The sequence below is a fragment of the Chlorocebus sabaeus genome, chromosome 17 (assembly GCF_047675955.1).
Source record: "Chlorocebus sabaeus isolate Y175 chromosome 17, mChlSab1.0.hap1, whole genome shotgun sequence".
In the NCBI taxonomy this organism is placed as follows: domain Eukaryota; kingdom Metazoa; phylum Chordata; class Mammalia; order Primates; family Cercopithecidae; genus Chlorocebus; species Chlorocebus sabaeus.
The window spans coordinates 36,893,735-36,909,346 of record NC_132920.1 but is presented as its reverse complement, the minus strand read 5'-3'; the positions used below and the strand labels follow the sequence as shown (position 1 = coordinate 36,909,346).

At 52.8% G+C, this 15,612-nt stretch overlaps 1 protein-coding gene across 8 annotated transcripts in view; it reads left to right on the top strand.

Annotated features, from left to right (window-relative positions):
* The window catches only part of CPNE5 (copine 5), a 96,307-nt gene that overhangs the window by 55,800 nt on the left and 24,895 nt on the right, over positions 1-15,612 (top strand). For 7 of the 8 annotated variants that reach the window (XM_007972770.3, XM_007972772.3, XM_038006019.2 and 4 more), the window contains 2 exons: positions 2,244-2,347; positions 6,088-6,192. In XM_007972770.3, coding sequence (XP_007970961.1) covers positions 2,244-2,347; positions 6,088-6,192 — 209 coding nt within the window. Of the gene's footprint in view, positions 1-2,243; positions 2,348-6,087; positions 6,193-15,155; positions 15,581-15,612 lie in introns of those variants that run through there. The other variant, XM_038006022.2, reaches the window with a different exon arrangement.

The window sequence follows — 15,612 nt, the reverse complement described above, 5'->3', positions numbered from 1 at the left end:
CTGAAATCTGACTGTCTGAGTTACGCACTCTAGGACTTTGGGTATATGATTTAACCTCTAAAAACCTCAGTTTCTTCATCTGTAAAATAGGTAAACAAGAGTTATTTTGTATAGTTGTATAAAGTATGAAGGCTTAACACAGGTCCTAGCATCTAGTAAGTGCTCAGTAAGGCAGCTGTTCTTTTATTCCAGGCCTGAGGTCCTAGATTTCTCTGGAGGCTCAGGGATTCTTGGAGCTTCTAGGGCCTTGGAAGGCCCCAATCCAGCTTCCTTCTCCCTGTCTGGTGGGCGATGATGAGAGGCGTAATACAAGCCATCATTACCTGGGCATCTCCTCGGGCAGGTCATTCTGTCTCCAGCACCACCCGTCCTTACAGCCTCTTCCCCATCCCAGTGTAACAGGAATGCAGCCCCTCCCTGCCCACACAAGTCCAGAGTCTGAAGAAATCAGTGGATTCTAAAGAAAGCAGGGAAGTGGTGGAATGTAATTTGTTCTCTCTCAGCAGGGCAGAGTGGCATACTGGAAGAGGTATGACTTTGAAATTAGTTTATTTATGTGTAAATTTTCTGCTTTACCAGTTACCAGCTGGTGATCTCGGGCAAGTCACCTAACTTCTCCAACCTCCAGCTTCCTCATTTGTGAAAAGTAACAAAGGATTATTTTGAGGACTAAATATGATAAGGGGTATAAAGTGCTGAGCTCAGTGACTGCCCTACACAGACGGCATCTAATAAATGTTGAATGAGTGAGTGAGTGCATGAATGAAGGGAAGCTGTGTTTGTTGTCATCAGATGTCCCCGAGGGAAGGCATGTGAGGTGTTGGAGGTGGGAGTGAGGCAGGGACAGAGGTCACACACACTGTGACTGGGTGGGGGAACAGGTGTTTAAATAATAATAGCTCACACGCACACAGCGCTGTACTCCTATGAACTCATTTTATCCTCATGAGCCTATGAGATAGGCACTGCCATTACCCCCATTTTACAGGTAGGGAAACTGAGCACAGAGAGGGTGAATAACTTGCCTTAAGTCATGCAGCTAAGGAGGGATGGGACTGGGACTGGAGCAGGCAGCCTGGCTCCAGCAGCCATATCCCTAACCATCGTAGCCATCGCTCAATCTTGTCACTGAGACCTTCGACCTCATGGGAGCTACGTCTTCTTCTCTGCCACTGTTTTGGTCCTCACTGAGCTATGGGTCAGCCTTCTCAAGACACTCCCCCTCATTAAGAGGAAGGGGGATGTGTGAGGGAACAGAGTGACCCCAAGAGTAGGGCAAGTCCTGGCGTCTGGACACCAGAGCCCTGAGCTTAGCCGGTTTGAAGCCGATTTGTCAGGATGCAGAGTTTTCAAATTGCAGAGGCCACACGGGAGGGGTGAAGGGGACGACGGGGACATCTCTTCCCAATGCCCCATTGGCCCCAGCAAGCTGAGGGGCTGAGGGGTCCGGAGATCTGCACCAGGGCCCGGACACCTTCTGTGCGTGTTGGGTCAGCTGGGGCAGGGGGCAGGGCTGGCGACTCAGCAGGTGGGCTCTGCTTGGTGAACATGGGGAAGCCACTCCCTGCTCTGAGCCTTTGGCTTCTTAGCTGTGAAACGGGCCACAGACCCCACTGTGTCTACCTGAAAGCACTGGGTGAGCCTCCTATGAGCTGGTGGGTGTGAAAGTGATGCTGAAACTCGAACTTCCTCCAGAAACCACATATGGGTGTGAGGCGGTGAGGCAATGTGGCCAGAGAGAGGGCTTTGGGGCTTGCAGATCAAGCTCAGACTGGCCTTGGGTTTGCTCTGTCACCTTTCCGAGCCACTCAGTGAAAGTGTAATGAAACCATGTGTGTTCACATCTATCAAGGGGTTGCCACGTGCCTCACTCTGCCAAGGACGTCACACCCTTGATCTCATTTAGTCCTCATGACAGCCCCGCAAGATGTGTGCTATCATCAGCCCCATGTTTCAGAGGGGAAACTGAGGCTCCAAGAGGTCACCTAGCTTGCCCTAGCTCACACAGAGAACGTGGCAGAGCTGGGATTCAAACTGAGGCAGCTGTGGACTCCACATGCTTCCCCACCCAAGTGGTCTGCTAGGCCTGCTGGGGGGCTGTCTGAGGATGGAATAAGGGCCTGGCACTTAGTCAGTGCATTCCAACCAGGGCTGGTGCCTGGACTCCTCGTGCTTGCCAGGGTCCGGGAGCTGTGCTTCCACCTTCTCCTGCCTCACACCCTGTTCTCCCTCCCTCCCACCAGGATGTCGCCACCATGCAGTTCTGTGCCAACAAGCTGGACAAGAAAGATTTCTTTGGGAAATCTGACCCCTTCTTGGTATTCTACAGAAGCAATGAGGATGGAACGTGAGTTTTCTGGTGGCACTTGTGCACTGTGCCTTCTTGTCCCTTCTGGAGTCAAGGATGGACGGGTGGCGGTGACTTACCGGGCAGGGTGGCTTGGGCTCATCTCCTGCTCTAGAGAGGGCAAGAGCTCCAGGTGGAAGTCCAGGATGCCAGGGTAGTGCCCTGGGCACCTAGGTGTGGTCAGTGGGAGGTCGGGGCAGCCTCTAAGCTGGCGGTGCCATTCTGTAGGTCTCAGCATAGTACGGAGTGGTGGGGACTAGGTATTTGGAGGGTGGGGGGTACTAGGCAAAAACAGGGCTAAGGCAGGAATAGGGGGCCAGTCCCTCATGGGAAACCTCTGATAGCTCCTTCATTCTACACAAATCAGCTCCTATCTCCAAGCCCAGCCCCCTGTCCCCACAGCCCCCTGAGCAGCCCCCAGCCTGGCCCCCCACTACTGCCCACACAACAGGGCCAGTCTGGACCCTTTCCCCTGCCTGGCCCTGCATAGGCTTCATTTGAAACTCCAGACTTTGAAGCCCCTGTTTCCTCCTCTCTTCTCCCTAATCTGGAAGCCACCCACAATAAGATGGAAGCGTACACAACATGTTGGCAAATGTAGGTCAGCAGTATATGCCGGGAGACAGATTCTGGGTGGAAGGTCTGGGGACCTAGGTCCTCCCCAGCAGCCTGTTGTGTGACCCTAGGCAAGTGAAGACCCCTCTCTGGGCCTGTTTTCTCATCCAGTTGGATTACGTGGTCGCCACGGTCTCTTTAAGCACCACAATTCTGGCAGGCTGTGGCCACTTACAGGCTGGATTCTGCAGAATGAGGAAGCGATGGGGCCAGGGAGGTTAATTAGAGAAGCGCTGCTGGAGAAGGGAAACTTGGAAGCCGGTTTTGAAGGAGAGGAAGAAAATGGGTCCCCGCCTTGGGGGTGGGGGGAGCAGGGAAGAATAAAGGGCTAGAGAAGGGAGAAACGTTTGGGCAAAGCAAGTGTGCCCAGAGGGCAGAAAGACCTTCCCCCCAATTCCCCTTGAAATTGTGTGTGTGTGTGTGTGTGTGTGTGTGTGTGTGTGTGGTGGGGGGGCGGGGGAGTGGCGAGGAGGAGGTGTGTTTCAGTTCAAGGGAAAACTGATTTAAAAATCAGTTTTCCTGAACGTACAAAACAAGGGAAATTAGGTATGATCATTTGCATGACAAAAGGATTCTTTGTCTCACCAAAGGACTCCCAGAAGGATTTCTTTAAATAATTCTGTTGACTTTGACTTGACTTGATTGGCGGGGGGGAAAGGCCTGCATACTGTTCTGGGCATCCACACAGGTCCCCTCCAGAGAGGCAGAGCCAGGGTCAAGCTGGGCTTGTCTGGCTGAGGCCGGCTGGGAGGAGGAGAGGGATTTGGGAGCAGGAGAGGGGCGCACTGCAAGGGGTGTTTGGGAAAGATTGCTCTAGCAGAGTGATGTGTAGGATGGGTGGGGAGGGTGCGGGGAAAGGGAGAGCCTTGTGACTGACACGGTGAACAGGTGGGAGGTGCTACCAGCTCCCACCCTGGATCTGTGCCGTGGAAATGCAGGGGAAGGAAGTGGGGAGGGGAGGAAGGGGGCAAAAGGACAATGAGGGGACCTCAGTCGGCCGGACTTGGATGGGGACCGAAGTCAGAGTTCTCTCCCTGGCAGTGGAGCCAAGGGAACCCAGAGTGCTTGCAGAGCAGCGGGGGAGCTGGTGGATCAGACCGGGGAGGTCGTGGGAGTTTATTTGGGGCAAGTTTCATTCCAAGTGTGAACTGGAGCATTCCGGGGGCAAGGAGACACTGATCCCTCATGGGGATCCCGTGGGGCACTGAAGAAACTGATCCGGAGGCCCGCCTAGAGGTGGGCCAGTATCCGGCCCCTGTGAAAAGGCAATGGCTGCGCTGGTGAGAACAGAGTGGTCACTGAGGGTCTGCGGGGAGAAGACTGGAAGGCCTGCAGAGACACCCCCAGTTAGGAAGAAGGTCAGTGAGGGAGCCAGGAGAGGGAAGTGTCACACCAGCCACAGGAGGAGGGAGAAGGCAAGGGGGCACCTGCTGTGCCCCTGGAGCTGCACTTAGAACACCTGGTCAAGCTTGGCTCTCAAGTGAGAGGAGGGAAAGGGAGAAGTCAGTGGTTCCAGAGGTGGGAGGCTCCAGAGGGCCCACAGGGGTCAGTGTGATGGTTGGGGGGTAGTATTTGGAGCCCAGCAGGGCTTCTGCACAGTATCATCCTCTCTCCCTCCAGGACCACCCATTCCCTACTCCTTGTTGTCCCTCCAGCTCTCCTCCCCCGACTGCCCCAGGCTCCTCTTCCTGCCTCACCTGCCTGCCCCAGCCCTGGGCAGCTGTGGCCCCTCCTGCTCCCATCTCCATTCCCATCCTCGCCACCAGCTCTGGGGTGTGTGGGGAGGTCTCCCACATGCGTCTCCACACTCCAGTGGGTGGGCGAGAAGGAGCAGAGAAGAGAAATGCTAAGCCATGGTGACAGAATGACATTTTGACTTGAAAATTGCCAGAGAAGAAATGACACCGGCTGTGTGGGTATGGGCGGAGCCCAGGCACTTATTCAGCTGACCTTTCCAACCAGGGATGTAGCTGGGGCTGGTGGTGGGAGATCTCAGAGAGACGCCCCTGCCCCCGGCTCAGCCCTGGCAGTGGCTGCCCATCCATGTGGCAGGGCTGGCTTCCAGGATGGGGCCAGCCAAGCGTGGCGTGGGGTGTGGGCAGGGACACCAGATTAGGGCCCATCTGGGATAAGTCAATTCTGTACTTTTAGTTTGCAAAGCGGGTTCATGGATTCAGACGGGAAAAGCAGAAAGGGTCTTAGAGCTCATCTAAGTCAGGGGCTTTAATTTCATTGGACTGACATACCAGTGAAAGCTATGGAAACTCGCCCCCAGAAATGCATTGATTCATTTGTAAAGAATTATTGAATACCTACGAAGTGTCAGGCACTGTTCTAGGCACTAGGGATGTGCCAGTGATCAAAAAAGACAAAAATCCTTGCTCTTATGGAGCTTACATTTTAGTGACGGATCATGAGCAGAATAAATAAGGAAAAAATAGACTATATCAAAATGTCAAATGGTGACAAATGAAATAGAAAAAAAAAAAGTCTGGGAGGAGTCTAGGGGATGTGAGAGGCAGGAGACCAGGCAGCTGTCAATTTTAGATATGGTAGTCAGGGAAGGTTTCGTGGAGATGGTGTTTGAAGGTAGTGAGGAGTGAGTCATAAAGATGGAAATGGGGGAGAGAATATTCCAGGCCAGGGGAGCAGCAGGCACAAACAACCCATACACCTAATTTCTCCCAATGTTTCCGGGATTCACAGACCCCTGAAGTTCATCTGCTCATCCTTCTGTGGATTGCAGATGGAGAATCTTTGATAGAAGGTAACTGCCTGGGTTTACAGGTGAGGAGCTGGAGGCCCAGAGAAGGGAGAGCTTGCTCAAGGTCACATAGTGAGGTGGCCCCAGAGTAGGGGCTAGAACCCAGGGCTCCTGACACCCTGGGATTTGTCCCCACCTCCAGGTCCTTACCTGGTACAGGAACCCTTTCTGCAGCATCACCAGCAGATGGCCAACTAGTGCCAGCTTGGCTGCTGTTGGTGACGGGCAGCTCATCACCTTTTGAAGCCATCATTTCCATCGTCTGGGAACCAGAGATGTGAACCAGTTGACTGCTCTGTTGACCTGCATTCACCTCCCTTGGTTTGGGCCTGACAGCCTTCCCTCTCTTCTTCCTCACCAGGTTCACCATTTGCCACAAAACGGAGGTCATGAAGAACACCCTAAATCCAGTCTGGCAAACTTTCTCCATTCCCGTGAGAGCCCTCTGCAACGGCGACTATGATCGGTGAGATGAGAAAATGTCCCTGCTTTTTCCCTTCTGCTCTGGGCCCGCCCCAAGCACAAGTGAGGGAGGCCTCGTTCATATCAACATGGTCAGTCCCGTCAGCAGGAACCAGGCCTTCTGGAGCTGTGCAGTGGGGAATGCCCTGCACAGGCTGGGGCTTGGTGAGCCTCTCCACTCTTCCCCTGCTGCACCCGGCAATGTCTGCCTCTTCACAGCCTACAGATCCTCCTCTCCCCACCCGCCCCACCTCTTTCCCCTCTGTCTGGCATCCCCACTGGTGGGAAACTCCCAAGGCTAGGGGGATGGGAAGTGCCAATGATTCCAGGGAAACCCAGATGGGTGCCCCGGGTGCCCAGGCCTGGAGCTCAGCAGCTTGTCTTTTCATTGTTCCCAGTGGAGGAGCAGATGGCAGCAGGGAAGCAGGGTGTTGATGCAGGCAGAGGCAGCTGGTCCCAACTCTTGGCCAACAGACTGGGGAGTCAAGATCCCAGGGATACATCCTGCCAGCCTAATTGCCATAAACAAACGGGGTAGGGGTGGAATGCAAAGAGCTCCTGGGATTTCTTTCTGTTTTTTGGACAGGGTCTCGCTCAGTCACCCAGGCTGCAGTGCAGTGGCAGTGGCGCCATCACAGTCCACTGCAGCCTGGACCTCCCAGGCTCAAGTGATCCTCCTATCTCCGCCTCCTGAATATAGTTGGGACTACAGGCACCTACCACCAAGCCCAGCAATTTTTTTTTTTCCAGTACAGACTAGTTTCACCATGTTGTCCAAGCTGATCTCAAACTCCTGAGCTCAAGCAGTTCACCCGCCTCTGCCTCCCAAAGTGCTGGGTTTACAGGTGTGAGCCACCATGCCTGGCAGATTTTTTTTGTTTTTTAATTGAGATGGGATCTCACTCTTTCACCCAGGCTGGAGTGCAGTGGCACGATTTCAGCTCACTGCAGCCTCCGCCTCCCGGGCTTAAGCAATCCTCCCGCCTCAGTCTCCCGAGTAGCTGGTACCACAACCATGCACCACCACACCCAGTTAATTTTTTGTGTTTTTGGTGAAGATGGGGTTTGGCCATGTTGCCCAGGCTAGATTTTTTGTTTTAACATATGCCTACTCTTATTATATGTTGGCTATCATCTTCATCACCATTTAAGCGTAGATTGTGGAGTGTGGATACCATATACCTGGTTGCTAATCCTGACTCTGTGACCAAAAAGCGCCGTCAACTTGGGCAGTCCTTGACCTGTCTGAGCCTGAGCTTCCTTATCTGTAAAATGGGTATTTAAATGTCTGTCTACTATACAGGACTGCACTGACACTCACACGACACAACCTACACAACGAGGCTCTGGTGTGCCTAAAATACCAAATTTAGCGTCTCATCCACAGATGTTTAGGGAACCCCTGTCATGTACCAGGCACTGTGCTAGATGCTGGGAAATCAGCAGGGAACAAACTTGCAGTCTCCACCCTTCACCCAACCTCGTGGAGTTTACATGCCAGTAGAGGAGGCAGACATTAATCCAATAATCACATAAGGAAACATGCAATTATACGTTGTAGCAAGTGCCCGGAGACAGTGGGGCCACCCAAAATGGGAGCTGTGAGACTGTTGGTTTCTGTTGAGTCACGAGAACCCATGCCCGTCTCCTGGTGATTGCTGCAGTTTAGGTGGGTGAGCTGGTAGGGGGCTCAAGGGCAGGGTTCTCTGGACAGCCAAGAAAGCTGGGCCTCTTCAGGTCACTCCGACAGGAACACTAGGGTGTCGAAACAGACACCTCAGGTCAGGTGTGGTGGCTCACACCTGTAATCCCAACACTCTGGGAGGCTAAGATGGGCTTGAATCCAGGAGTTCAAGACAAGCCTGGGTAACATAGCAAGACACCCATCTCTACAAAAAAAATTTTTTTAAATTTAAAACTAAATTTAAAAAAATTAAAACATTACAAAAAATTATCTGGGCATCATGGCGCACATCTGTGGACCCAGCTACTCAGGTGGCTGAGGTGAAAGGATCACTTGAGCCCAGGAGTTCAAGGCTGCAGTGAGCTGTGATCGCACCACCACGCTCCAGCCTGGGATGCTGTCTCCAAAAAAAAAAAAAAAAAAAGAAGGAAAGAAAACCTTAAAAACAAAAAAAGAGAACAAACAAGCAAACAAAAACACAGGTACCTGGGGGCAGCTGGGAGCCTGACAAGGCGTGTTAAGGGGATGATGGGCAGATGAATGGCCTCTAGGCACCCCTGTTTCCCTCTGAAGAAACCCCCAGGCTGCCAGTTTGAGACATGAGCTTGCTCTTTTTCCTGCCTCTTGGCTGGGACAGAAATGCCACAGTCTGTTCCACAGGTGGTCACTGAGTGCCTCCTGTGTCCCAGCGTGGTGCCTCTAGCTGTGTGGCATTTAAGCGAATGGAGTCGCATTCCCATCTTTAAGGAGCCTGTGGTCTGACCACAGGGAGCACAGATGTGCACATGTATTTCAGACAGATAAATAAGTGCACAAAATAAGACTGGGAACAAAGACCGTCTTAGCGCTGCAGTCAAACAAGCCTGTTACACATCTAGCTGGCTCCTGGGGCTTCTAGAGTGGGTGAGGGGATGGGAGGACAGGCTGGTTGGAGCAGTGAATTCTAAAGAAGGCCCAGGAAAGGCTGGAAAGTCAGGGGAGGGGGATCCTGGGGACAGGGGCATGGGAATAAAGGGAGATGGAAACAAAGTGAGAGGAAATTCAAGGTGGGGGATGGGAGAGTGGGCCAGTTAAAGTCTCACAGGGCAGAAGGAATTGGGGATCCCTGGCACAGCTGCCCTGAGGTTGCTGGGGGCCCAACTGACCCCCCACAACCCTGTATCTCTAGGGAGGAGCTCCCAGGGTTGCAGAAGCCAGCTTTGTCAGGGACAGTGAAGGGGGCAGCACAGCTCAGAGGCCTGGCTTCACCACTGGGCCACTGAAGGTGGTGGGTATTTATTTGGTGGGGGGGCAGGCTCCCACCTCCCACTCTGAGTCAGAACCTAGCCTCATCTCCCTGCAGGATGGCTCTCCCCCATGTCCAGAAACAGATCTGCCATGACGTGACAGACAGTAGTGTTAATCAAGGAGGCCAGGCATGTCACTCTGGCTCTGAGAGCGATCAGGCCTGTCCCCCCACCCCCCAGCCCTAGTGTAACCCTGTAACCCACGCACCCAACAGCCACTCAGGAGGTGCCAGCATCGGAAGGCCCTCCAGGGTGGGCAGGGGAGGGCCCTGTGCAGGAAAATGAGGCCACCGTCCCCTCCTTCCAAGGCACGTCTGGGAGCCTCACAGAACCATAGTTGATTTAACCCAACAACCGTGTCTTCCAAGCCAGTCAGGCCCCAGGCACTGTATTGGGTGCTGTGGGGGCCTATTGAGCTATTGGACCCAAGCCTCGCTCTTAGGTTGCTCCCAGGCCAGTGGGGAGACAGACAGGTCATAATAATAGCAAAGACTCCTATAGCACTTAACCATGGGCCAGGCTCTGCTCTAAGTGCTATGTATAGGAACTAATTTAATCCTCCCAACAATTAGCTTGTTGGAAAGAGGTGCTGGTGCTATCCACATTTTACAGGTAAGGAGACAGACAGGCCCTGAGAGATTAAGTAACTTACCCAGTGTCTTGCTGCCAGATGATGGTAGAACCAGGATTTGGACCCCGGCAGGCTGGCTCTAGGTTCTGCGTTGTTAATCCCTATGCTCTGTTGCCAAATAGCCAAGACATGGCATGACAGAGCTGTGACCAGGGTACATCTGGGGGAGGCTTACTAATGAGAACTTTGCTCAGGGGTTAGGGGCAGTTCTGCTTTCTGATTAGACGTAGGGAAGCTGCTTGGATTGGTTTTAGTCCTGAAGGCATTAACGTCCTTCTGGCTTTAATACCAAATAATTCAGAGGGGAGAGGAGAGGGGAACAACAAGAAGGAAGAGGAAGACCCAAAAGGCCTTGATACCTGCCTGGGTAAGGGAGTGAAAGAGGGGAAGGGATAATGGTTCAGCGTTCGAGGGCAGGAAAAGGCGGCACCACCCACAGAAATGGGCAGTGTGATTGGGAGCCAGATTCTTATACACACAGATTTGTGTTATGCAGTTCTTTTCACAGCCTATCTGCAACCCATCTTTTAAAGTTATAAAGTTATAAAGTCATAAGTTATAAAGTCATAAGTTATAAAGATTATGTTTGTTCTTTGAACACAAGCTGCTGCTGTTGAGAGGCTGGGGAAAGAGAGGTAAACATGGTTTCAGCCACATTGAGAGGAGGCAGCTGTGGACCAGGCACAGCTAAAGCCAGAGGGGACAACAGTCTGGGGGTCCCCAGGAGGGGGGTGGGCAGAGATCTGGTGCCCTGGGAGACCCTGTGGGGGGTACCAGAGGCCAGGAGCAAGAAAGAAGAGGAGATGGTCAGAGGGATAGCAGGAAACTAAGAGGAGGGCGGCACGGTCAGGGAGCATCGCTTCCTATTGTGAGAAGAGGTACAGGAGGATGAGAACCGGGCCTGATGAGAAAGGGCAGTGTTCTTGGAATGATGGGTGCAGAAGCCAGGTAATATGATTACAGTTACTGAGGACTTAGGACATGGACCAAGTTGTATTCTAATTGGTTTAAATGCATTATCTTATTTTGCGAATTTAAATTTTACAATAACCCTAGGAGCCGGGTACTAATGCTGTGCCCATTTTACAAGGGAAATAGAGGAGAAGATATTATGTAACTTGCCAGAGTAAGGAGAAGTTGCATTTCCCTCCTGTTGAAATTGCCTCTGGCCTGGCCCTCTGGCCTGGAGTCTCCCTGCCTTTGCCATGTGTCCAGTCCACACAAGGCCAAACCTGAGTGACCCAGCTGAGCAGAGCTGAAGTCACAGGAAGTGGCATCAGGGTCAGAGACAATCCAGCCTTCCAGTGGGGTAAAGTGGGGTGATGACAAAAAGCACTTCCCCTGCCTTCCTGGAATTTGCCCTACTCTCTTAATCGTTCTGTGACTTGAGGATTTGTCCCTGTGAAACCACAGTTGTCTGGGTCAGGCTGCTCACACCTTGATGCTGAATGAGTAGATTTTAAAAGGGTGTTAAGTGTGTGGAGTCCTTACCTGGAGAGAGGAAAGGAGTCACCGCAGCTTCCCACTTCTGCCTAGCACCCTTGATGTATGACTTGCTTCTCTTTTGCATCCGGCCACAGATGAGCTTCCAGGAGGGCCAGGCACCCTATCAGGCACCTCCACTGATGGCCTCGATGAAGGGTGTCTCATCATTCTCGGTTTTCACATGCAGAAGCTGAGGCTCAGACGGGAGGCACAGTCACTGCGGCACTGCCCAGTGTTGCACAGTGCAAGCTGGGGGCCGAGATGGTTGCCAGTCTCACTGCCTGCCCCAGGCGAGGCCCTGATGCTCCTCTTCCTGAAGAGTTGAGTGTTGGACTGACTCAGGTCCATTTAAAGCAAAACCCCTCAGGGCCTGTCAGCTCTCGGGACCTGTGAGCCTGCAGGGAAACCTTCCTCCTGCCAGGCAGAGGCTCATTAGGAGGCAGACCTTACCGCTCGGCTGGGAGGGAACTAGAGAGAGAGCTGGTTGGTGTGCAGTGGGGGGCAGCCTGGCATTTTGGCTGGTGTCTCTCATCCCTGCTGACTTGACCAGGCCCACACATATCTGGCTCTGTCATTGCGGCCGTAGGTGTCCAGAGGCCCAGGTCACTGACTCCTGGCATCACCACTGACCAGCTGTGTGACTCAGGGAAAGCCACATAGTCTTGGCCTCCTTTTGTGATGTTGTAGAATGAAGGTATTATTACCTTCACAGCCCATTTCATAAAGTTGTTAGGAGCTCTCAGTCAGCCAACAAATATGTATACAGCACCTGATATAGGCTAGGCACGGTTCTAGAAGCTGAAGATACAGCAGTAAACAAACAAACAAAAATCCCTGGTCTCACGGAGCTGATATTTTCAAGAAGCATGGGAATTGTTTGGGAGACAGGAGCTTGGATAAAGGGATGGAGTGTTGTAGACAGGAACGGAGCAACGTGTGTCCAGTGCTGACTGTATGTGGAGATACTTCACTTGCACAGCGACTCCAAAGTGGGTGTGATTTTTCTCGATTTGGAAAGGAGGGGAGTGTCTGAGGGTTAAGCCAGTGGCTCAGGGCAATAGACCTCGTACTTGGAAGAGCTGGGACTGCCAGCCAGGGCTGCTCACCCCGGAGCCGAAGGTCTTTTCTGCCCACCTGGCCACCTCCTAGGTTAGGCCTCAGTTCTAAGCCTTTTTATGCCAGGTAAGGTGTTCATTGGGTGGTCTGCAGAAGCCCATTTCATTTTCCCACACCCAACAAGCCTGTTCTTTTGGGTGCTGGCCCCAGAAGTCATGGTCAGCCGGACTGCAGCTTTTGTTGGCTCTGTGCTAAGGGTTTGGGAGCCAAGTCCAGCAGGTGACAAGTAGCATCTGCAATGACTTCAGGCAGCCCAGCCAGGGTGGACGGCCACAGAACTGTGAATATGGCTGGGCACACTGGTTCATGCCTGTAATCCCAGCATTTTGGGAGGCCAAGGTGGGCGAATCACTTGAGGTCAGGAGTTTGAGACCAACCTGGCCACCATGGTGAAACCCTATCTCTACTAAAAATATACAAATTAGCTGGATGTGATGGCACACGCCTGTAATCCCAGCTACTCAGGAGGCTGAGGCAGGAGAATTGCTTGAACCCAGGACACAGAGGTTGCAGTGAGCTGAGATTGTACCATTGCACTCCAGCTTGGGTGACTGAGTGAGACTCTGTCTCCAAAAAAAAAAACAAAAAAACCAAAAACTGTGAACTGTGAATAGAGTAGTGAAAGCCTTATTTGTCTTCTCCCCATGGCCTTCCCCTGTCTCTGGGCACTATTTCTCTCACCTCCTTCTCTCCCAAGGTTGGAGTTGCAGCCTTTGAGCTAATCTGACCTCCAGGCTGCAGCCATCCCTGGAGCCTTAATGGAGGCCAGGCCGAGTTTGCACAGGAATCTCACACTCAGTGCTCTCAACCTGGGTTGCAAGTTCAAATCCCCTGGGGAACTTTTGACAATTCCCATGCCCAGGTTGTACTCCAGACCAATTGATCATGAATCTCTCAGGTAAGACATTGGTATCAGTATTTCCAAAGCTGACACCAATGTGTCATCTTGGGGGATTCTAATGTGGAATCTTGGGGGGATTCCAAAGTGCAACCAAGTTTGAAAACCAGTGCAGTCTTCTGGAGAAGGTCAGTGGCTCTGGCTGCAGGCTAGAATCCATCAGAGAACTTTTCAAAACTACCCAGGCCTGAGTCCCATCCACACCAATTAAATCAGACCGTCTGGCCTGGGATTAAAAGTTTCCCCAGGGATTTTGTGGATATCCAGGACTGTCACCACGACTGGGGTCCTCCTCCAGCCTCTGAGCATGTGGCCATCACCCATCTAGTCACCTGATGTTGGTGGTCAGAGGAGACCTACTCTTTGCTGGGGTCTCTGAAGGTCCCCTGCAGAGCTTAGCAGGCTGGGGAAGGACTGGGAGGCCACTAGGCAGGGGTAGAGAGATTTCAGCCTTGTGGGGCCATGACCGAAGTCCTGGACTGGGAGTCAGGGACATGCTCTTCTTCTGGCTCAGACCCTCAGCTGGGTGACTCTGGGCAAGTCACTGGAGGCTCTTAGGGCTCAATTTTCCCATCTGACAGTGGGGTGGAGGCCATCACTCCAGAACACACACAGCACAGTTGCTAGGGAAGCCTTGCAAGCCGATTCCTGAGTCTTGCCCAGAGCTGGGCCTGGGAGTCTGTGTCTGAAAAGCTGCCACTGATTTGGCCAGGCAGTCAGGCTTGAATCGAGAGTTGCAAAGCCCAAGTACCTGGGCTCAAGTGTCCCCTGATTTAAGTAAATTTCATATGTAAGACTATCAGAGGCCAGGCACCGTGGCTCATGCCTGTAATCCCAGTACTTTGGGAGGCCGAGATGGTTGGATCACTTAAGGTCAGGAGTTCGAGACCAGTGTGGCCAACATGGTGAAACCCCGTCTCTACTAAAGATACAAAAAATTAGCTGGGCATGGTGGCACATGCCTGTAGTCCTAGCTATTCGGGAGGCTGAGGCAGGAGAATCACTTGAATCCGGGAGGCGGAGGTTGCAATGAGCTGAGATTGTGCCACTGCACTCCAGCCTGGGCAACAGAGCAAGACTCCATCTCAAAAAGCAGAAACAAAACAAACCAAAAATCCTATCAGAGAGCAGCCAAATGATGAAGTGGAGGGAAGGAGGCGTTTTTGTGGAGGTCCTCCCATGCGCAGGCAGGCTTTACTGGCTTGTTCTTGCAGCTGCTCTGCAAGGCCCTTATTACTTCTCCTTCCAATGGTGGTTTATGGCTCAAGGAGATTAAGTGACATTTCAGGTTCCATAGTGAGGGGCCCAGGTCCAAGCCTGGGGCTGTCGTGGTCTTTCCACTCTTTCCAGCTCATCAGCCCACCTTCAGGGGCTTAGGTGATTTTTTTCCCTTTCCACAATAATTCATCTCAAAGAGACATGGTTTTTCTTTTTCACAAGAATTTAAAGGATTTCTTTAAATGGTGGGCTTCTATGCCTGCCCCATTGTACAGGAGTCCTGTGCACAACCTGTCGGGCATTCCTTGGTTCAGAACAGTTTCTGCCCTGCTGCGGTGGATCTGTCCCCTACCCCTGGTCCTGAGGAGGCTCATCTGAAAGGAGACAGCGCCTCCTCCTGGGGGGGCCCCAGAAGCCCAAGGCTGACTCCTGGCAGGCCCGAGGAGATAGGCGAGATGATGGGATGTTAACAGAGACAGGCCCAGGGAGCTGCCTCTGTGCACCCCACTAAAAACTGAAGGCTGAAGACCCCAGCTCCCCAGGCCCTTCCCACCTCCCCAAACCTGACCGTGCTGTGGGACCCTTGCAGCTCCCCTGTCCCTGGGCATCCCTGGAGGACTGAGCAGCTGGCACCAAGGGTTAACTGCAACCCTCCACCTCCCTCCTCCCAGCTCTGGTCCGCTAGCCTGTTGCCATGGGAACGTGGCTAAAAATAAAATGGGCTCTCAAAGCCCATCCACATGCATAGGAGTCAAAACAAACTAATTAAAGCAGCCAGGCTAAAATATGAAGATAATTACACCCTCACTCAGGAGCCAGTCGTGGGGATGGAAAAGCTCAGCAGGCCATCCCCAAGCCAGGGCCCTGGGCTCCTCCCTGATGTGCAGGGCTGGCTCCCACACCCAAAGCCCTCAGATCGTCAACAAGCAGTCTTGTCCCCCTCCCCTCTACCCTGCCGGAGCCTGAGATCCAGGGAGCACCACCCTCCCACTCTCCCAGCTCCTCCACCCCTGGTGAATCCACAGTGCGGCTCTATGCTGGGCTTAGGCCCCTTCTGCAGTGGCCAAGAAGAAGGTGGGATGAACTGAAGTCTGCACCTGTTTTTC